The sequence below is a fragment of the Narcine bancroftii genome, chromosome 3, assembly GCF_036971445.1.
Source record: "Narcine bancroftii isolate sNarBan1 chromosome 3, sNarBan1.hap1, whole genome shotgun sequence".
Classification (NCBI taxonomy): Eukaryota; Metazoa; Chordata; class Chondrichthyes; order Torpediniformes; family Narcinidae; genus Narcine; species Narcine bancroftii.
The window spans coordinates 299,272,133-299,294,531 of NC_091471.1; the positions used below are offsets into that span (position 1 = coordinate 299,272,133).

Consider the following 22,399-nt stretch of genomic DNA (forward strand, 5'->3'; position numbering starts at 1 on the left):
TGTGCCAAAATGATCTTGAAATAATTCAAGTTTCCATTTGCACAAGCATTCAGTGCGCACATACTTTTGTCGCAGGAAAAGAATTTGCACAACATAAGCTGTTTGCACACACTGACTACTATAATTTAGAGGGAACATTGGGTGTGGGGATATTTTCTTGCATCCCATTTAATCTATTGATAGGAATTGATATTGATGGTGCATAACCATTGGATCTCTCTGGCTTGACGGACATAGTTTGTTATGAGGTTGAAAACTTGGATGGAAATTCAAGGTCATCCACATTGTGTATAATTTCTGTCAACTCTATTTGACTTTACTTTTTTCTATCTTCAAGGCTGGAAAGGGGTACTGATGGTAGTGATCAGCCATGATCTGTAAAATGGCGGTGCTGGCTCGACGGGCCAAAGGGCCTACTCCAGCTCCTATTGTCTATTGTCTATTGTCTAAACTGAAAGTTTATGAACCAGGTTGAGACTTGGAGAGACAGAAGTGTAGGATTTTGCTATCAGCTACTTGGTTGGAGGGGCTAGTAGGACTAGTTCAAATCCAATCCCACCATCTGCAGTGGACACAATGCACGATGAGTGGATTGAGATCCCCAGGACGGGAGCTGGGTGTCAGAGTTGGCTTTCCAACTGGTTACAACAGTTAACTGCCCTTTCTTTGTCCCAAACCTCCCTTAATGGAGGTGTAATAGCCCCTGTGGCAAAGTCATCATTTTCCAATAAAAATTGGAAACTTTTATTTGCACTCAGAGCTTGTTATTCTTGATGGAAAAAATAGTTCATCGTGAAACAACATGTGTGCAATTTGCAATCAGGCCATTTATAACTTTGATCTTGTACATCAAACATCAACAATGTGACAGTAGCATTTCTTGTTTACTAAAATACAATGCCAAATAAATTTACTGGCACAATCTGTTCACACTTACACCCTTTCTCAATTAAGTAGAATGCCCATGTTAGTTATGACCAATTCTAATGTCTGATGAAAACCACAAACTCTTTCATTCCTGCTTGATAAACATATAGGGTAAAATTAAATTATATTTAAAAAATATCAATAATTTTGTTCAAAGTCAGATTACGTGCTTGATTAAAATGTATGCAAATACTCAAGCATTGCTGATGCGAACAGCTCTCATCGCTACTGACTACACGAACTCTTAATTAGAGCAGATGCAATAAAATACCACCATACAAATCCAACCAATGTTTGTCCAGTGTAACATTATCCCAAGTACAGTGTCAAACTGATACTGGCTTCTGTGTGATTTTATAATAGTAGTCACGAACTCTGTTCTCAACCTGTACAAATCCAGGACGATCGTCCACCCTGTAAAATAAAAAGCAAAGTGAAAGACATCATTGATTTTTCTTCATTTAAGTAGCCTGTGATTCCCAGTTTGCCTTTCATCAAGTGGGTCTTGGGTCTTGTCTTATTGTATCTGCTCCCACCCTACGCAGAGTGTTCCAGGCACCCACCACTCTGTTTAAAAAATGCCTCACAAATCTCCTTAACCCTATGCTTTCCACCCTGGGGAAAAGACCCTGACTATTCATGCCGTCTATGCCGCTCATAATTTTATAAACTTTAAATTTAATATTTTTAAAATTAAATTTTAAATTTAGACATGCAGCATGGTAACAGACCATTTGGCACATGAGCAAACCTCCGGTATATTTCAAAAGCTGGGTGGAAACCAGAGCACCCAAAGGAAATCCATACAGATATGGGGAGAATGGACAAACTCTTTACAGGTCCTGATCACTGGCGTAACAGCATTGCTGTTAATCATGCTTTAACAAGTTTCCTCTTGGTTTCTGATGCTCCAGAGGAAACAATCCGAAGCTCCCCCACCTCTCCTCATTGGCCATGCACTCTCATCTAGGCAACATCCTCCTGAAACTCTTCTGTATCCTCTCCAAAGCCTCCATATCAGGGGTTCTCAACCTTTTTCTTTCCACTCTCGTATCTCTTTAAGTATTCGCTATGCCATAGGGGCTCTGTGATCAGTAAGGAATCGCTTAAGGAGGTATGTGGGTGGAAAGAAAAAGTTTGAAAACCACTGTTTTAATCGTACCTAATTGACTCGTTATGTGCACAGTTTCATAACTCCAAAGGAAATGGGCCAATTACAAATTTTCTTTAGCAGAAATTACAGTAATAATTAGTTCTAGATCAGTGATTCTCAACCTTTTTTTCACCACTTAAGCAATCCATTACTAATCATAGAGCATCAGTGGCATAGGGATTACTTAAAGTGGTATGTGAATGGAAAGAAAATGGTTGAGAACCACTGCTCCACATCCTTCCTGTAATATGGTGATCAGACCTGCCCACAATATCCCAGATATGGCCCAACTAAAATTTTGTACAGCTGTCACATGACTTGCCAACTTTTCACTAGGCACCCCAACAGATGAAGGCAAGCATGTTGTATGTCTTCTTTAACACTGTGTCCACTGGTGTGGTCACTTTCAAGAAGGGGTGGACTTGAATCCCAAAATGAACCTGTATGTCAATGCATGTGAGGGTCCTACCATTTTCTGTGTACTTTCCCCTTGCATTTAGTCTGTTCAAAGAGCAACACCTCAATAGGTACACAAAATTGTTGAGGATCCTTTCCACCAACACACAGCATCTTTCAATTAATCCTGTCAGGAAAGAGATACAGGTATATCAAGCTGAGGAATGGCTTCTTCCCATGGGCAGTGAGACTGCTGAATGACCAAAGGAACTGCTCACACTAACCAGCCATATATTTACAAAACACTATTTAATTTTTATTTGCATATATGAATACTTCTTCTGCTTATGTATTGTTTGTCTGTATGTGTGTTATGTCTGGTTGTGCATCTGCATGATTTGCACTGAGTATCAGATAAAGCTATTTCATCAAGTTGTGCTTGTGCAATCTGATAATAAACTTGAACTCACATTGGCCACTTCTCCATCCCATTTTCCATCAGAAAATATTCATCCACTGCCAATTCACATGTCATCTGAAAACATACTAATCAGCCCACTAACATTTTTGTCCAAAAAACATTTTATGTACTGTATTGCAAACAACAAACTGCTTGCCCATGTATCTAAACTCTGATTACCTGGGCATGCTCATTCCCAACAACTACCACATGATGACATCCCTCATCAGACCATCTACATCAGCCATTCTCAACAGGGGCCCTATGCCACCAACCCCCACCCCCCAACCAGGGCCACAGAACATTGAAGTAAAAGCCTTTTTTTCACCCTGAATAACATAAAAATTTTTTTGTATTTTATGTAGTCAGGAGGGGAAGGGGGGCAATAAACTTTGAGCAGAGCCATAAAAAAGTTGAGAATGGCTGATTGACATATGTAAAACAACAGGCAGTCGAAGTCTTGGGCCTGAGATCTTCTCTTGGAAAAGGTCTCCGTCCAGAAACATTGACTGCCTATTGCTTTCCATGGATGCTATGTGACTTGCTGATTCCCTCCAGTACACTTCTGTATTGTACTAGTTTCCCATCACTGAAGACTTCTTGTTTACCTGCTCCATCTGAGCCCAAGGCACCAAGGGAGACCCAGCCAATAGTGCGTAATTTAAAATTGCCTACAACAATAATGTTATTGATTTTACATCTTTCATAATCTAACTGCTTGACTGTTTCTCTGACCTGCTGCTTGCTACTGGGGGCCTTTAATATAACCCTAATGAGTCAAGCAAGGGACAGGAATACTCAGATTTAATTGGTGTCCATCAGAAACAGTGAATATGATTGTTTAAATTGTGACTGGTTCACAAGCTAATAAAATAACTGCTGCATCTTGAAAGAGATAGTGATCTGCTATTTAGCAGAACATTCACAAGTGGCTTGAAAGAAGATAAACTCAAAGATTTGGGGCAATAGATGTGTTCATTGCTATCAGGCCTCACTTTATTCAGGTTCCTGGTGACCAGCAACAAAGATGTTATCAAACTTGCTGATAGTTAGCCACTTTATTTTGACACCACAACACTGTGGAAGAAACAATTTTTCTCTCTTAGTTTAATTTGAGAACATAGCACAAAGAGGGTTGTTTGGAAGTACTTGGGTCTTTCAGATATGTAAAAATCTATGTCCAGGTACAGATTCTATCAATACTCAGGCTCAATAGCATCTGCATCATTATATTGAAATTAATAATTTTGTTTATTTTCCTTTGTGTGAAGATATTGTTTTATGGATTTATTGTATGTTAAATATTTATGGGTTTTGGAGGGGGGTGGGAAGTGGGGAGGGAGGGAAAGGGGGGAAAATGGGAGAAAATGCCACTGTGTAAATTTAATGAGAAGCGTTTGTACATATTTTGATTGATATGAAATTTAAAAATTATAAAAAGAAACTGTTCTTGAACCTAGAGGTGGTTACACAGGGTATATAATTTTGCGATATCTTGCTGTTAAATCAAAAAGATCAAAGAGGAGGTGGGTTGTGGACCAGACTGAGCAGTGGGAATGGAAGATCAACTGAAAGAGAAAGTGCAGAACTACATTCCTGGGTGGATAGTGGATGGGGGAGTACGGGGTGGGGTTAGGGTAGATATCCCAATATTACCATTTCCAAAGTTTTCTTTAAAATGATGAAACTCACTGCACATTACATCAGCATACTTGCATTGGTCTTCTGGTCCGGATGTGAGTTGAAACCCCACGATAAATACTGGGGAGCAAGTAACATCCGACCTGACTCCCAGAATATCTTCATGCACTCTGGCTCATGGAATGTTCACTTCTTGCTCTGACAACATTGAAGAAGTTGACAGTTTAAAGCAAGCAGCACCCCACTTGTCACAGAGCCTCCACCACTAGACTCTCCACGCACCTGTCCGTATTGATTTGAAAGAGGTGGGAAGAGTTGTAACAATATTAATATTTGGGGAGAATTTATAAGATTTAGAGTAGGTCACATACATACACGCATTTTAAATCAGATCTTCTTGAAAGACGGAATAATTCACATTGCAGGATCTCTTGGAGAATGGAAGCACCTTTCACAAGTAGGTGTTAATTGAACTGACATCATAAAATGTTTGCCATTGTCTTGTTGGAGTCAGTACCCTTTCTGCAAAGTGCTCACAGAAAGGTTAATCCTGGATTGTTTATCTAAGATAACAACTTGAGAGGAAGAAAGAACTCCTGTTGTTTGCTGGAAAAGGTGGGGGTTTTGAAAGACATGAGTCACAAGCTCTCTTTGGAGTTTCAGTTGGAAAAGAGAGAGAGTTGAGTTAACAGCTCAGTCAGTCAGTCAGTGTGTGGGACACTGACAAGTAACTGAAAAGTGCAATCCAGGGAGAACTGTTTGAAACTGATGAAAGCAAGTTCCAGAGCAGTAGATGGCTGGAAGTGCTATCTGTCTGATGTTTCTCTTGAAATAGAGAAAGGAATAGAACTCTGTGGTGCCTTGAAGAAAGAGGTTACCATCTAGAAGACCCCAATGGGGCAAGTTTCATCAGAGAGACTCTGTGATGACAAGTGGTGGTACCTCAGTTGTGGAAATCCTGGAGCAACAATAATCTCTCTGCAAACCCTACAAGAACCTTCCTGAGAGGTAAACATTTACCTGGTGAACTTTATACGTTAAATTCTGTGTACAGTATGGTGATTGCCTGCAACCATATAACTTGGAAGAAGGGGAAGTGAGATTGAACTGTGAACCAAAGAACTTTTCTTGAATTTACACACATATTACATATATGTGCGCTTAGAATTAGAAGAGGGTAATTTGGGTTAGTATATAGTATAAGTATAGAGTTAAATTAAAGTTTGATTCTATTTTCATGTTTGAAGTTGATTAAAAATAACTTTTGTTTTGAAAGCCACTTGTCTTGAGGAATGTCTATTGCTGCAGGGTTTTGGGGTCCTTTGGGCTCGTAACAGAGTTACTTCTGGGAGTCCATATTTCAGAAGACCATTCCTGGGAGTCAACACATTGAAGCAAAAAGGTAGAATTTTAATTTTTTTTAAATGTAGACATATAGCATGATGACAGGCCCTTTTGGCCCACAAGCCCATGCCACCCAATTACATCCAATTGACCTACAATTTTGAATGGTGGTAGAACTGGAGTACTCAGATGCGGGGAGAATGTACAAACTCATTACAATTAGTGCTGTAACTGTGTTGCTGCTATGCTAACCATGCCACCCTAGGCAGACCAACACTTCTACTTTCTGAGTCTCAGGAGATTTGGCACATTGTCTCAAAAATCATGCATTCTCTTGCATGGTGAAAAGTATACTGACAGCTTTGTTTGTGGAGTTTGATTTCCCAGGAATGCAGAATGCTGAAGAAGGTAGCAAACACAGCCAGGTCCATCACAGACTCTGACCTCTCATCCATTACAGACACCACCCTGGTCACAACCTCTTCTCACTGCTACCTTTGGGCAGAAGCCTGAAATCGAGCACCTCTAGGTTCAAGAACAGTTTCTTTTTATAATTTTTAAATTTCATATCAATCAAAATATGTACAAACGCTTCTCATTAAATTTACACAGTGGCTCAAAAACCCATAAATATTTAACATATACAATAAATCCATAAAACAATATCTTCACACAAAGGAAAATAAACAAGAAAAATGCGTCATCTATTTGTTTCACACTGCATCTAGTCGTTTTGTCTTCTTATCATTTTCATTTTAGGTAATGGAGGTCCGAGGCAAGTTCTCTCTGTAATGTTCCATGTATGGTTTCCAGATTTGTTCAAACAATGTGACTTTATTTTTTAAATTATATGGTTTTTTTTCCAATGGAATACATTTATTCATTTTCCATGTACCATTGCTGTATTCTCAGGCTCTCTTCCATTTTCCAAGTTGACATTATACATTTTTTTTGCTACAGCTAAGTCTATCATAATAAATCTTTTTTGCGCTTTATCCAATTTGAGGCCTAATTCTTTACTTCTTATGTTACTTAAAAGAAAGATCTCTGGATTTTTTGGTATGTTATTTTTTGATATTTTATTTAATATCTGATTTAGTTCTTCCCAAAACATATTCACTTTCCTACATGCCCAAATTGCATGTACTGTTGTTCCCATTTCCTTCTTACTACGAAAACATCTATCCGATAATGTTGAATCCCATTCTTTTAACTTTTGAGGAGTGATATATACCCTGTGTAACCAATTATACTGTATCATACGTAACCTTGTGTTTATTGTATTCTTCATAGTTCCAGAACATAACTTTTTCCATACTTCATTTTTTATCTTTATGTTTAAATCCTTTTCCCACTTCTGTTTAGGTTTGTAGTTTATTTCATCATTTTCATTATCTTGCAACTTAATGTACATGTTTGTTATAAATCTTTTAATTATCATTGTGTCTTTAATTACATATTCAAAGCTGCTACCTTCAGGTAATCTCAATCTGTTTCCCAATTTATCCTTTAAATAAGCTTTCAATTGATGATATGGAAACATTGTACCATGAGTTATTCCATATTTGTACTTCAACTGTTCAAATGTTAATAAATTATTTCCCAAAAAACAATTTTCTATTCTTTTGATTCCTTTTCTCTCCCATTCTCTAAAGGAAAGGTTATCTATTGTAAAAGGGATTAGTGGATTTTGCATCAATAATAATTTTGGTATTTGTTTTTTCTTCCTTTCTAAGCAATACTGGTGAGCTTTTATATTGCACCAACTTTTCTTCCCACTTATAAAGTATATGTTCCAGTACCTTCTCCATTATTTTATCTAGTTCTATCTTAGTCCAGTCTGGTTTTTTCCCTTGTCTGGTAAAAATCTGATAAATACCTTAATTGTGCGGCTCTATAATAATTTTTAAAGTTTGGTAACTGCAAACCACCTTGGTTATACCTCTCTGTTAATTTATCTAACACTACCCTCGGTTTTCTCCCTTTTCACAAGAATTTCCTTATTATTCTCTTTAGTTCATTAAAAAAAAATTCTGTTAAGGGAATTGGTAACGTTTGAAATAAGTATTGTATCCTTGGAAACATGTTCATTTTAATGCAGTTTACCCTCCCTATCAACATTAGCGATAATTCTTTCCAAGGTTCTAAGTCTTCCTGCAATTTCTTTATTAGTGGCTGATAATTTAGTTTGTACAAGTGGCTTGATATTATTTAACCTGATACCTAGGTATTGGATTGCTTATGGTTGCCATTTAAATGGTGATTCTTTTTTAAATTCTGTATAATTTGTGTTACTTATTGGCATCACTTCACTTTTATTTGCATTGATCTTGTACCCGATATTTCTCCATATTTCTTCAATTTCTTATATAATTCTTTTATTGATATCTCTGGTTCTGTTAGGTATACTATGATGTCATCTGCAAATAAGCTGATTTTATACTCCTCCTCTATTTTTATGCCTTTTATTTTATTTTCTATTCTTACCAGTTCTGCCAAAGGTTCTATTTTGTTAAGGTGAACAATGGGGGGGGGGGGGGGGATAATGGACATCCCTGTTTAATTGACCTACTTAATTTAAATTGATTCGATACATATCCATTTACTGCTACCTTTGCCAATGGTCCATTATACAATGCTTTCATCCAATTTCTGTATTTTTCTGGTAGATTGAACTTCTGTAATACTTTAAATAAGTAGCTCCACTCTACTATGTCAAAGGCTTTTTCTGCATCTAAAGCAACAGCCACTGTTGGTTTCTTATTTCATTGAACTGCATGAATTAGATTAATAAGTTTACAGACATCATCCGCTGTTCGTCTTTTCTTAATAAATCCAGTTTGATATTTAAAAAAATTTTTTTTGTACACAATCGGCCAACCTGTTTGCTAATAATTTTGCTATTATCTTATAATCTGAGTTAAGTAGAGATATTGGTCTATATGATGCTGGTGTTAATGGATCCTTCCCCATCTTTGGTATTACTGTAATTATTGCTGTCTTACATGAATCTGGCAAGTTTTGTGTTTCTTCTATCTGGTTCATTACTTCCAGGAGAGGAGGAATTAATGACTCTTTAAATATTTTATAAAATTCTATTGGAAATCCATCCTCTCCTGGTGTTTTATTGTTCGGCAGCTTTTTTAATATATCCTGTACTATTTCAAATGGTTTTTTCAGTTTGTTTTGTTCCTCTTCTTACAATTTTGACAGTTCAATTTTAGCTGAAAACTCTTCTATTTTATCATCTTTCCCCTCGTTCTCAGTTTGGTATAATTGTTCATAAAATTCCTTAAAGTTTTCATTAATATCTGTTGGGCTATATGTAATTTGTTTGTCCTTTTTCCTTGATGGCAATACAGTTCTTTTAGCTTGTTCTGTTTTAAGTTGCCAGGCTAATATTTTGTGTTTTTTTTCTCAGTTTGTAATACTTTTGCTTTGTTTTCATTCTGTTCTTCTCCACCTGTATGTTTGTAATGTTTTGTATTTTATTTTTTTGTCTGCCAATTTTCTCCTTTTTGTTATATCATTCCTTTTTACTAGTTCCTTTTCTGTACTTACTATCTCCCTTTCCAACTGCTCTATTTCCCGATTATAATCTTTTATCATCTTAGTTACACAACTTATTATCTGTCCTCTAATGAAGGCTTTCATTGTGTCCCATAATATTAATTTGTCTTTCACTGATTCTGTGTTTATTTTAAAATATGTTTTAATTTGGCATTCAATAAACTCTCTAAATTCCTGCCTTTTAAGAAGCATGGAGTTTAACCTTCATCTATATGTTCTTGGTCGGATGTCCTCCAGTTCTATTGCTAATAACAGGGGTGAATGATCCTTTACGTTTTGTTCCTACTCGAATAATATGAATATTCCTTCTCTCTTGGGTGTTGCCTCCTCCATATATCCATAATTTTCATTTCCTGCATTGATTTAACCATAAATTTGGCTACTTTATTCTTTTTGTTTGTCTTTTGACCAGTTTTATTCAACATTGGATCAAAATTAAGGTTAAAATCCCCTCCTATCAATATATTTCCTTGTGTGTCTGCAATCTTCAAAAACAATATCCTGCATAAACTTTTGATCCTCCTCATTAGGCACATATATATTGAGCAAATTCCAAAATTCTGAGTATATCATTACATACCTCCCTGCTGGATCTATTATTTCCTCCTCTATTTTAATTGGTACATTTTTGTCAACTAATATGGCTACACCTCTAGCTTTTGAATTATAGGTTGCTGCCGCTACGTGTCCTACCCAGTCTCTCTTTCATTTGTTGTTCCACTTCAGTTAGATGCGTTTCCTGCTCAAATGCTATACCTATTTTTTCCTTCTTCAATAAATTTAGTAATCTCTTCCTTTTAATTTGGTTATGTATTCCATTAATGTTTATAGTCATATAGTTCAACATGGCCATCTTATATCTTGCTTACACCAATTTTCCACCTCTTCACCACCTCCATCCCCTTTATCCCATTTTGATCTCTTAGTTTTCCCTTATTAAACTCAATGTACGACAACACATTTAAAACATAAAATACCCCAACAGTCCCCACACCCAATAATACCTTAACCCAAAATGCTCCCCCCCTCTCTGAGTTGCCCCTTGTCCCTTTCTGGGCAACCACAACTCCCCTTTCCATTTGGATTGCGATCTTGCTCGCAAGCGTCAACTGATTTTGCAGTGACGGTTATTCCCTTTCCCCCAGCTCTCCCCAGAAAACACTTTTTTACACATATAACAAAGCTCTCCCTTTTTTTCCACTTACTTCCTTCCTTCCCTTCTCTTTTCCCTCTTTAGTTCTTTACATATACATTGTTTTTACATCTGTATATATATACTTTATTGCCATTCTTCATTCTTGTCACATCTCTTCATCTCTTCTTCTGTCCTGAAAACATTCTGCGATTTCTTGTGCTTCCTCCCGATCCGAGAACAGTCTGTTTTGCTCCCCGGGGATAAATATTTTAAGCACGGCTGGATGTCTTAACATGAATTTGTAACCTTTTTTCCATAAAATGGTTTTCCCTGCATTAAACTCCTTCCTCCTCTTTAAGAGTTCAAAACTTGTGTCTGGGTAAAATAATATTTTTTTGACCCTCATATTCCAAAGGCTTATTATCTTCTCTAACTTTATTCCTTGCCCGCTCCAGTATATTTTCTCTTGTCGTATATCTCAAAAATTTTACTAAGATGGATCTTGGCTTTTAATGTGCCTGCGGATTCGGAGTTAGTGCTCTGTGAGACCTTTCTATTTCCATTTCTTCCTTTATTTCTGTCGTTCCTAGGATATTTGGGATCCATCCTTTTATAAATTCTCTCGTGTCTGTGCCTTCTTCACCCTCCTTCAGGCCCACTATTTTTATGTTGTTTCGCCTACTATAATTTTCCAACATATCAATTTTCTGAGATAACAACTCTTGTGTCTCTTTAATGTTTTTATCACTTTCTTCCAATTTTTCTCTTAAGTCATTTACTTCCATTTCTACAGCCGTTTCCCACTCTTCCACATTCTCTACTTTTTTCCCTATTTCTGTCATGACCAGCTCTAAACTTTGCATTTTATCTTCTGCTCTTTTCATTTTGCTTTTAATTGCACTAAATTCTAATGACAACCATTCCTTTAGTAATCTCATTTGTTCTTAAAAAAAAGCTTTATCTATATTCTGTCCATCAGTTTTACTTTCTATTTCTCTGTAAAGATCTTGGTCTTCTTCTTCCTCTTCTTCTGTGTTTGTGTCTTCTTCTTCTCTTCTTTGTTTCTGTGCCTCTTCTGTTTTTCCTGATGAGCTGCTTGTACCTCTTTCTCGGTGTCTTGGGTAAACTTATAACTCTCATTTTGTTCGTTTTAGATTGGTCACAGTGTTTGAGCTACCGAAAGAAAATAGACACACACACCGAGAGCAGTTCAGATTATACAAATGTTTATTACAAATTCAAAGGCTGATTTCAAACTACAATATGCTCACCCTTCCCAACTATACTTATCAACGCCTGGACTGGTCCCAACTGCCGAAGCGAGGCAACGACTGCACACTTGTAGTAGGTTGTCAGGGAGCCGGTAGCAGCTTCTCCACCTCCCCCGACCGGGATGTTGGCTGGACTCCAGAAGTTCTTCTTCTTGCTGAGAGATGTTGCCACCTCTCAGAGAGTCTCTAACTTCAGCAGCGGGATCATGGCTTATATTACCCAAAAACTCCTTACCCAAGCACCTGTTCCCAGCACAGCAAGAAAGATAAGCGAGCAAGCTAGAATGCTTAGGCTTCTATCGAATAACATAATTTTCAGCTTATCACTTTGAATACAATGGTTTATTTTGCATCAAGGCTAGGCCTCTGACAGTCTGTGACCAAAACAAGCAGGAAGATTAAATGTTTTTGGTACACAGATGTCCTTTCGTCAGATAACAGCATCTCTGGCCCCTCAGTGGAATTTAGCTGATGTCTGCTGATTCTAAAAAACAAGCAGGTTCTCAGCCCTGCAGAAGCAAAGGCTGCAAAAGTAAAAAAACACGATTTAAATCTTCCATTACACTCGGGCCTCCTCTTGCTCCCCTCCTGGGCTGCTCGTCTGTAGGGCCTCCTGTCGTTGATCCTCTTGTGGATCACCTCTCCATCTTTCTCCCTTGTCTGTTTCCTCACTCCCTCCTCTGAAACATTTCTCGTCCTCCAGCTGAGCGCCCTGGTGTCGGGTGTCCCTCAGCTGTTCACCCTGTGGCTGCCCGCTCCTCTGCTGAGCCCTCCTCCAGTCGGTGTCTTCTTTTTCCTTTGATTGCGCACTGCGCACCCATGATTCCTCATGCATGTGGAGTTGCACACTTTTGTTTGGCTCCGTGAGCTATTTTTGAAGTCCACCGTCCGGGAGGTAACAGTTATGAAGCTCTTGAACCTCCCTTTGGTACACCAATCATAGAATGTTCCAACAGCATAAAAGGACTGTCTGAACCATTACACTTTTTGCATGAGGATTATTGTGAATACAGTAAGTCCCCCAGTATTAGGCATCCATGGGGATTGTTAGATGCTAGATAAGTAAATTTGCCAATTGCTTGAGATTGCATTGTTACGAGCCCAGAGGACGCCAAAATCCAGCAGCAATAGATATTCACCAAGACAAATGGTTACATAAACAAAAGTTGCTTTTAATGATCTTTAAACATGAAAACAGAATCACACTTTAACTTAACTAACCTAACTTGACCCCCTTCTAATTCTAAGCTCACGTGTATTTATTGTGTGTGTAAGTTCAGAAAAGTTTTTTTGGTTCACTGTCCAATCTCACTTCTCATTCCTCCAAGTTCACTGGTTGCAGGCAATTTTTATACTGTTCACAGAATTTAACATTTATAAAGTTCACCAGGCTTTGGTGCTTGAAAGGTAAATGGTTGCCACTCAGGAAGGTTCTTGTTGGTGTTCAGAGAGATTTGTTGTTCCAGGACATCCACAACTGATGTAATTCCATCAGTCACCTCAGTGACTTGCTGATGAAACTTGTCCCTTCAGGGTTCTCCAGATGATAACCTCTTTCTTTCAGGTCACCACAGAGTTCCTTTTCGTTTCACTTATTCCAAGTGAAACATTAGACAGCCAGTCCTCTCCTCTTGCATGAACCACAAGGGCTTTGACTAGGCCATCTTACAAAAAGGCTTTCCACAAGCTTGCCAGCTTGTCCTGTTCCAGTCCCAGCTGGTGTTACTGGCTGTAACACTGTAGAATGATCTCTGTGTCTGTCTGTCTCTCTTTCTCTTAGAGAAAAAGACCGTTTGAGTCTCTCTAATTGCAAAACCACATGACCCTCTTAGAACAACACATTCTCTTCCAGACAATCTGTGGCTCCAATAAGATCTTTCATCTGTTGCCTTTTTTAAACAACAATCCATTCGTGAAGTCTCTTGAGCACTCTTCAAAGCTCTTGAAAAAGCCGTGGAGCCAATATATCTAGCATGGGGTAGAGCTCTAGTATTTTAAATAATATCTGTTTTAAAGTGTTTGTATGTAATCTACTCTAACAAACCTTTCCCAATTTATCTCCAAAAAACATATTTATATACTCTATCACAGCATGTTGCATGGATTGGTGAACTAACTCCCAGGGGTGCGCCAGTTTTAAACTTTTGTATTTTGTAATCTATTTATTTTCCACAATTTTTTTTTTGCCAGTTGCTTGATGCTGCTGGTTGCTTGAATTCTGAATAACAGGGGCTTTTACTGTATTTGTATCTTTCTTAGGTATTTATTGTCTCTTTTAATTTAACTCGATTGATTTACTATTATAGTTTGTCTTTACAAGTACCTGTTTGACTGCAGCAAATAAGAACTTGAGTGCATATGTGCATCGTACAATGTGCATCATAAATCATTTAACAATAACAGCCTCCAAGCCCAGGATCTCTCCCAGCTGAGGAGAACGAGGCATCAGGGTTCATCATTCCCGGCAGGATTTCCTGTCAGACTCCCCACATCATCTATTGGGATTTTTCCATTGTTCATTCATCATCAGTGTGTCCGTTCTAGGGAACTCTTATCCAACAGCACAGTGGGATGTGCATCTAAAGAGAACAGCTTTGAATCCTTTGAGATCCAAATCTAGGGTAAAAGCTAAAACGATAGGGCTGCAACCTTTCTCCATTGAGTCAGATTGAAATACAGCATAAAGCAGAGGAAGGTAGGAGCAGGAAAAGCCACTTGACCCCTCAAACCTGCTCCCACATTCAATGTGATCATAGCTGATCAATCTTGGCCTTGACCCCTCTTCTGTGTCAGGACCCCATGACCCTCAATTCCTCTGTCATCGAAATATTGATTCATCTTCATGTTATACCTAATGATTTGACCTCCACAAAGGTTAAGGTTGGAGGATTTCAGAGATACATTAGCCTCTGAGAGAAGAAATGTTGGAGCAGGTCTGAATAATTGGCCTCTTATTTTGTATTTTATTTTGTGTCATTATTTACTTTTTATTCAGACCTGATGAATATTCTGGCCTGAAACATCAACAATTCTTTTTCTCCCACTAATGTTGCTCAACCTACTCTGAGTTCCTCCAACAGAGAGTTTCTTGCTCCACATTTCAGCATCTGCGTATCCTGTGTGACTCTTGTTTTGTTACTTGTTCATGACTCTCACTTGAGGGTAAGCTTCTCAACATCAACCCAGGGCAAGACCCCCAGATTTTGAATAAGATCACCCCTCATTCTTCATAACTCCAAGGAATACAAACCCAAATTGTCACCACTCTTGAAAGATAACCTTCTCATTCCAAAGATTAGCCTGGTGAATCTCCTTTGTACTGCCTCCACTACTGTGAGATCCTCTTTCAGGTTCGGAGACCACAAGTGGTCAGTATTCCAAGTGAGGCCTCACCACTTTCCTATTCTTAAACTCCAACCCCTTAACAATAGAGGCCATCATGTTATTTGACTTGTATTTTCTGTGATTCATGCACCACAGCACCTTGATCTCTCTGAACTATAGTGAAATGATTATCAACTTTTGATTTGTTGAATTGTGTCCTGATGAAATTCATAATTTCTGCACTTTCAATGGCCTCTGGATCCAAGGCATAAAAGCAGAATAAGACCATTTGGCCCATCAAGTCAACTTCATCATTTGATCATGGCTGATTAATTTTTCCCTCTCAACACCATTAAGGCCCCTTTGACTTTCATAGATGATGCAATAGTGTGTATTAGAAGAAAGGGGAATAGATCTTAATTATGTATTCATATGCATTCTTAATTTCTTATTGCATTGTTTATGGTTTTTATATTTTTTTATATTATTTACCTCTAATAGACTATGAAGTTATTGTCACAATTTTGACAGGAGGAACAGTGAAATTGGTTTCTCAGCTGGCAAAGCCGGTAGCATTCAGGGCTTGGTTCCTCACTGTGATTCTACGACCCTAACCACCATCCAGACCAAGCCCCCTGGAGTTTGAACACATGGAGCCCTCAGATTCTAGACCTGCTGGAAATCAGTGATAGAGGCAAAAGGCAGCACACCTGGTCCATTCTTGATCACATAATTATTCCGCATTTGACAAGAATTAAAAAAAATAAATTGAAACTCCTTTTTCTCTTCACTCACACAGGTAACCACAACATTCTGAGAACTTGTGCAATGGTTAATAAATGATGTGGAGGAGGGGACCATGTGCAGGGTAACTAAGTTTGCTGATGACGCTAAATTGAGTAGAAAAGTAAATTGTACATAATCTGCCGAGAGATGTACAAAGGTTAAGCGAGTCAGCAAGGGTCTGACTTGTTGGTAAATGCGAGGCCACCCACTTAGGAAGGAAAATTTTAAAATTAAACTATTATTTAACTGGTGAAAAACTTAGGAGTGCTTGAGCATGAATCAAAAAAAGTTAGTTGGCAAGTGCAGCAGGTAATCAAGAAGGCAAATGGATGTCTGCCTTGATTGCTGGAGAGTTTGAACTTAGAGTGCCTTCCATAACACATGAGACAAAGTCACTTCTTTTATTTTCCCCTGTGCTCCTCAATTTTTAATTTTTAATTGAACAATTCACATATGATTAAAGAGAACATTCCAGATTTTATTCAAGGTTAGTTGTGTACATTTTGATTTGACCCTATAGAAATTACAGCACTTTTTATATGTTGTCAGTTCATTTCAGGGCACCATAATATTTGGGACAGAGCAGTGCTATATATATTAAAGTAGTCATGTTTAGTACTTTGTGGCATATCCCTTGCATGCAATGACAGCTTGAAGTCTTTGATTCATAGTCATCACCAGGCACTGTGTATCTTCTCCGATGATGCTCTGCCAGGCCTTGACTGCAGCCATCTTCAGCTCTTGCTTGTTTTGGGGGCTTGTCCCTTAAAGTTTTCTCTTCAGCATATGAAAGGCATGCTAAATTGGATTTAGATTGGGTGACTGACTTGGCCATTGAAGAATTTTCCATTTTTTAACTTTCAAAAACTCCTTTGTGGCTTTAGCAGTATGTTTGGGATGATTGTCTTGTTGTGGGATAAAGCGCCGCCAATGTGTTTGGAGCTAGTCAAGAGGAAGAAGGAAGCATACATTAGATGAAGGAAGCAGCAAGGCCACATGAGAAGTGTATGGTAACCAGGAATGGTCTTAAGAAATAACTTAGGAGAACACTAAGGGGGCATAAAAGAGCCTTGGAACGCAGGATTAAGGAGAACCCCAAGGCGCTTTATGAGTATGTGAAGAACAGAAGGATGACGAGAATGAAGGTGGGGCCGCTAAAGGATAAAGAAGGCAATGTGCCTGGAAGCAAAGGAGTTTGGGGTGGTCCAAATAAATACTTTGCTTCAGTATTCACAAAAGGAAAGAACTTTGATGAGGGTGAGATTGGAATAGAACAGGCTTGTGTGCTGGACGATGTTGAGATTAAGGAAGAGGAAGTGTTGGATCTTCTTAGAAACATTAAGATTGGTAAGACCCTGGATGCGATATACCCCAGGTCACTCTGAAAAATTAAGGAAGATATAGCTGAGGCAGTAGCTATGATCTTTGAGTGCTCTTTAGTCACATGGGAAGTGCTGGACGACTTGAGAATGACAAGTGTGGTTCCTTTATTTAAGAAGGTAATAGGGAGAAACCTGGGAATTATAGACCAGTGAGTCTGAGGTGTGCAAGCTATTGGAGAGGATTCTTAAGGATAGAATCTATGAGCATTTGGAGAAGTACAGTCTGCTCAAGGATAGTCAACATGGGTTTGTGAAGGGAAGGAGATGCCTCCTGAGTTTTTTTTGAGGAAATAACAAAAGAAATTTAGGAGGGTAGGGCAGCAGATGTGGTTTATATTGATTTTAGTAAGGCATTTGACAAGGTCCCTCATGAGAGACTCATTCAGAATGTCATGAGACATGAGATCCATGGAACCCTGGCTGTGTGAATTAATAAAAACATTGGCTTGAATGTAGAAAGCAGAGAGTAGTAGTGGATGGAAAGTATTCTGCCAGGAGGTCAGTGTCTAGTAGAGATCCACAGGGATCTGTTCTGGGACCCCTGCTCTTTGTGATTTTTATAAATGATCTGGATGAACAGGCAGAAGGATAGGTCAGCAAGTTTGCAGATGATACGAAGGTTGGAGGAATAGCAAATACCAGAGGACATATGTACAAAGTGAAGGGAGGGAAGTTTACAGGAGACATCAGGGTTAAGATTTTTTTATACAAAATGTTGTGGGTGCATGGAATGCAGGGTGATGTGCCTTGCCAGGGATGGTGGTGGAGGCTGAAACATTAGGGGCATTCAGGCAGGCATATAGAATTTAAAAATTTCTTCATGGTGGGTTATGAGGAAGGGAGGGTTTAGTACTTTTTAAAGGGATATATGAGTCGGCACAACATCAAAGGCTGAAGGGCCTGTACTGTGCTGTAGTGTTCTATGTTCTAATTCTAATTCTTCTGTCAGTAGAGGTCTTTTCTTGACCTACCAGTCCATTTGCGTTTACTGAGCTCACCAGTGCACTCTTTCTTCTTAATGATATTCCGAACAGTTGATTTTGGTCATCTTATGGTTTGGGTGATGTTTCTTAATGTTTTATTCTTGTTTTTAGGCCTCATAGTGGTTTCTTTGACTTTCCTTGTCACAACTCTGGTTATCGTGTTGAAAAATGGTGTCTCTCGACTCCAAAGGTGATCAAAAGCTTTGAAGCAAGCCTAGCTCTCTTATACCTGCACTAATTAAGCAATTGAACATACTCCTGTGAAGCAAATGTCCCAAATCTTATGGTGCCCTGAAATGATGAAACTATGTATAAAAGGTCCTCTAATTTCTACATGGTCAAACCAAAATGTATACAAATAACCTTGAATAAAATCTGGATTGTGCACCTTAATCCCATGTGAATTGTTTGATTATAAATTTAAAACTGTGGAGCACAGGGGCTAATAAAGGAAAACGTTGTCTTGGTCCCAAACATTATTGTAAAAACAGGGAGGAGGTGCTGCAACCTGCAAGGCCACACCTGAAGCACTATGTGCAGAAAAAGGATGTACTGGATTTGGAGGCAGTGTAGAGGAGGTACCGGGTTGATTCTAGAAGTAAAATTATGAAAAGGATAGATAAGATAGAAGCAGGAAAGTTGTTTAAATTGGCAGGTGACTGGAACTGGGGGGCACAACCTCAAGATTGGGTGAAGTAGATTTAAGGCTGAGATGAGGAGGAACTGCTTTCCCCAGAGAGTGGAGAATCTGTGGGATTATCTGCCCAAGAAAGCAGAGAAGGCTGTAAAAACACACCAAAATGCTGGAGGTCTTTTCAGCATCCAGAAAAAACAGTGAAGGCTGACTCATTAAATGCAGTTCAGACACAAGGGCATAGATTTTTGAATAGTAGGGGAATTAAGAGTTATGGATAAATGGAGCTGAATCCATGACCAGACGATCTTATTAAACGGTGGAGCACGCTTGATGAATCAGGTGGCCAACTTCTGTTTCTTATGTTCCCCTTTGTTATTGATGTGAACTGAGTACTTGGACAGCCAAACAGGTATTGTGCCTGTCGAGGTTGCTGAGGCTGCAGGGGATTTTAGGCCTGTATAACTGCTTGCATTTCCTTGATTCTGATGTGTACAAATCCTAATTTGACGTGCAAGTTTTAATGGGTAGTTTGCTGCAAATCTCTTGTTTACTTTTGGCAAGGAAATTATTTTTTTTCATTGCTCCTAAATACAAATTGAATCATCTCATCTGGATTATATCCACAACCACCAGTAACCGGGAAGAATAAAACAGACTGTGAACGCTGGGGTTCAGAGTGCTGGAAGAACTCTGTGTCTGTGGAAGGAAAGAGACAGTCCACGTATTGGGTCAAGTCCCTGCACAGATCCATCATAAGATCCATCAAGCATGAAGTAAACTATAGCACATTTGTGAAGGGTATTCTCAAACCACTTTAGATAACAACCCGCTTTCGTATTTAATCTTTTACTGCATGGCACCACTTTTAATGATAGACAAAATTATTATTGTAGATATCCATAACAAGAACTTCAACAAAAGATAATACTCCGCCCCAGGGTTAGCACACACGAGCTAAATGCTGTCTGGTCAATGGTTTCCATCATCTATCCACAGATCCACAAAACACTGCAGGATCGAAGCAGGCCTTTCGGTCTATCTCTCTGGGCTGAACTATTATTCTGCCGAGCAACATTTTAATATGAAATGGGCATTGTCTGACCTCTCTAATAACAACTCCGGATCCAGGAAAGTGAGTCCGATTCACAACTTTTGGAGAGTGTACGGAAGGCTTCTTTCCCAGAAATAAAATGGCACCCCTCTGTACCACCAAACCTTTCCCTTTCGGGCAGAGTATCCAAAGGTGCCACAATCAATGGTGGAGGAGGATTGCAAGAATTTGCCAGCTGCTGTCTGCCTGGTGATTTTCAATAATTTTGTGGTTTTTTTTGAATAGCCAAAGCAGTCAAATAATTTGTTATTAAAGACCTTTGTTTTCTGCTTTACCTGCAGTAATGTAATGATATTAACTATCCAAGGTAAAAACACAGAGACGATGGAGGAACTCAGCAGGTCTCACAGTGTCCATATGAGATAAAGATAAATAACCCTTGTTTCGTGCCTGAGCCCTTCTTTATACATCTTTACCTCCTTTCGATGCTGCGAGAAATACTAGGTTTCTCTAGAACAGTATTTCTGTGTTTTTACTACAATCACAGTGTCTGCAGACTTTTGCGTTTCATTCTTAACAATCCGAGCATCCAGAAAAGCATGATATTTTCCATTGCATGTTGACACATCTGAGAAGATTACAGCACCCAGTTAGAAATTCGTATAAAGATTTTAAAATAATTTATCAAATTTTTCTTGTGAAAACATTGTAAGTATTATGGTCTTAGTATATCTGCTACTAAATACCATGTCTAAAAATACTAATTGACAAGACCAGTTCTGCATTTTTAAATGTACTTTGTGCATTTGGCCACGCATTAGTGATAAGGCATCTTCCACACAACTACTCACACATTTAATCACACTTCATGTTGATGCTAAATTTTGAAAATGTCTAAGACTAGCCTTGTATGTGAGAACAGAATTAAATGTTGTATAAGCTGTTAACTTTTTAAACAAAATAAAAGAGAAATCAGGACCTGAAGAAGCTCTGAAGATACAGTAAGCTGTTTGCATTAAATTAACAGCATTCTCACAATTTACTCAGTCTCCTTTTCAGATGTGAATCTCATTACGTTTAACCAAATTAATTTCAGGCCTTTGGAAAAAAAATGTAGTTAAAATATCTGCTGATGTGGTAAAGCCCCTGGCTGTGATATCAGGAAAGGTCAGCAAGACACTGGGATCTCTGGCTGCATTTATTGATAGGCAGAGTACAGCAGTGGTTTTATTTGAGAACCGTATAACACATGCTTTTGCTCGGCAAATTTATTTAACATTGTGTTATTTCAGTACCAAGGATATTGACGTTGACATATTTGGCGAGTGCAATATGTTCTGATGTATGCCAATCAGAATGGTGCAAACACTCAATGATGTTAGTAGATTTTGTATTCTCTTTAAAGTTGGAGCATGGATATAGATTAACTTGCTGATTTTATTCAAATATTCAACAATCCATTCATCTTTTGTTGCTGTGAGGTTCTATGTGATTAAGTTTAAACTTACTTGTAAGTCCAGCACTCTTGCATGAGTTCATGCATTTCATCTGGACAATCAGAAGGACGATCCAATCGACCTCCTTGTTCGATGAAAGAAACAACTTCTGGACCTTTCATTTTCTGTGAAATGGAGTAGATTTGCTATAAACTGTGGTGGTGACTTTAATCGATACAATTGAACCATCTGACAATTAACAAAGTAGTTCCGATCATTTCGAAGGATTCTGCTCCCTTGGCCCCAGTTTTCACGAATATGAAGCTTATAATTCATGAGATGTTACTTTGTTTGCCATATTTAGTAAACTGATGAGAAACATTCAGAAGTTGAAAACATCCTTTAGATTGGTTTGTTACCCATGGTGTACAAATAAAGAGCTGCAGGATATCATGTTCACTCAAAGCCAACAATAGAGAAACTTTATGCACCGAGAGGAACTTTATAAAGTTGCTCTCACTCTGACAGAAGAGCAGCTTTGATAAATAAGATTTAGACAGAACGGATAGGAAAAGAAGGGTTTGGAGGGTTATGTGCTAAATGCAGGCAAATAGGAGTAATTTGGTTGTCATGGACAAGTTCAGTGAAAGGTTGCCTCCATGCTGTAGTACTCTGACCTCAAGAGATAAAAACTAGGGTGGATGATCTTTACATCATAAAGAGAACGTGAATGATCAGAAAAGATCACATTACAGGAAAGCTGACAGCACAAGGTTTCAATATATTTTTTCAATATAATGTATTCTCCATTCAACTGTTGCCAGATTCAAATCAAGCGTAAAATGTACCCTCTGAAACACTGATTCTCACCTTTACTCTCTCCTGGCTTCCTCTCCATATCCA

At 38.4% G+C, this 22,399-nt stretch overlaps 1 protein-coding gene across 2 annotated transcripts in view; it reads right to left on the bottom strand.

Moving 5' to 3' along the window:
- Positions 1 to 812: 812 nt before the first annotated feature.
- zap70 (zeta chain of T cell receptor associated protein kinase 70) overlaps positions 813 to 22,399 on the bottom strand; it is an 83,178-nt gene continuing 61,591 nt past the window's right edge. The window contains exons 12-13 of one of the 2 annotated variants that reach the window (XM_069928665.1): positions 21,569 to 21,681; positions 813 to 1,341 (exon numbers count right to left, since the gene is read on the bottom strand). In XM_069928665.1, coding sequence (XP_069784766.1) covers positions 1,254 to 1,341; positions 21,569 to 21,681 — 201 coding nt within the window. In that variant the 3' untranslated portion in view covers positions 813 to 1,253. Of the gene's footprint in view, positions 1,342 to 16,484; positions 16,950 to 21,568; positions 21,682 to 22,399 lie in introns of those variants that run through there. The other variant, XM_069928666.1, reaches the window with a different exon arrangement.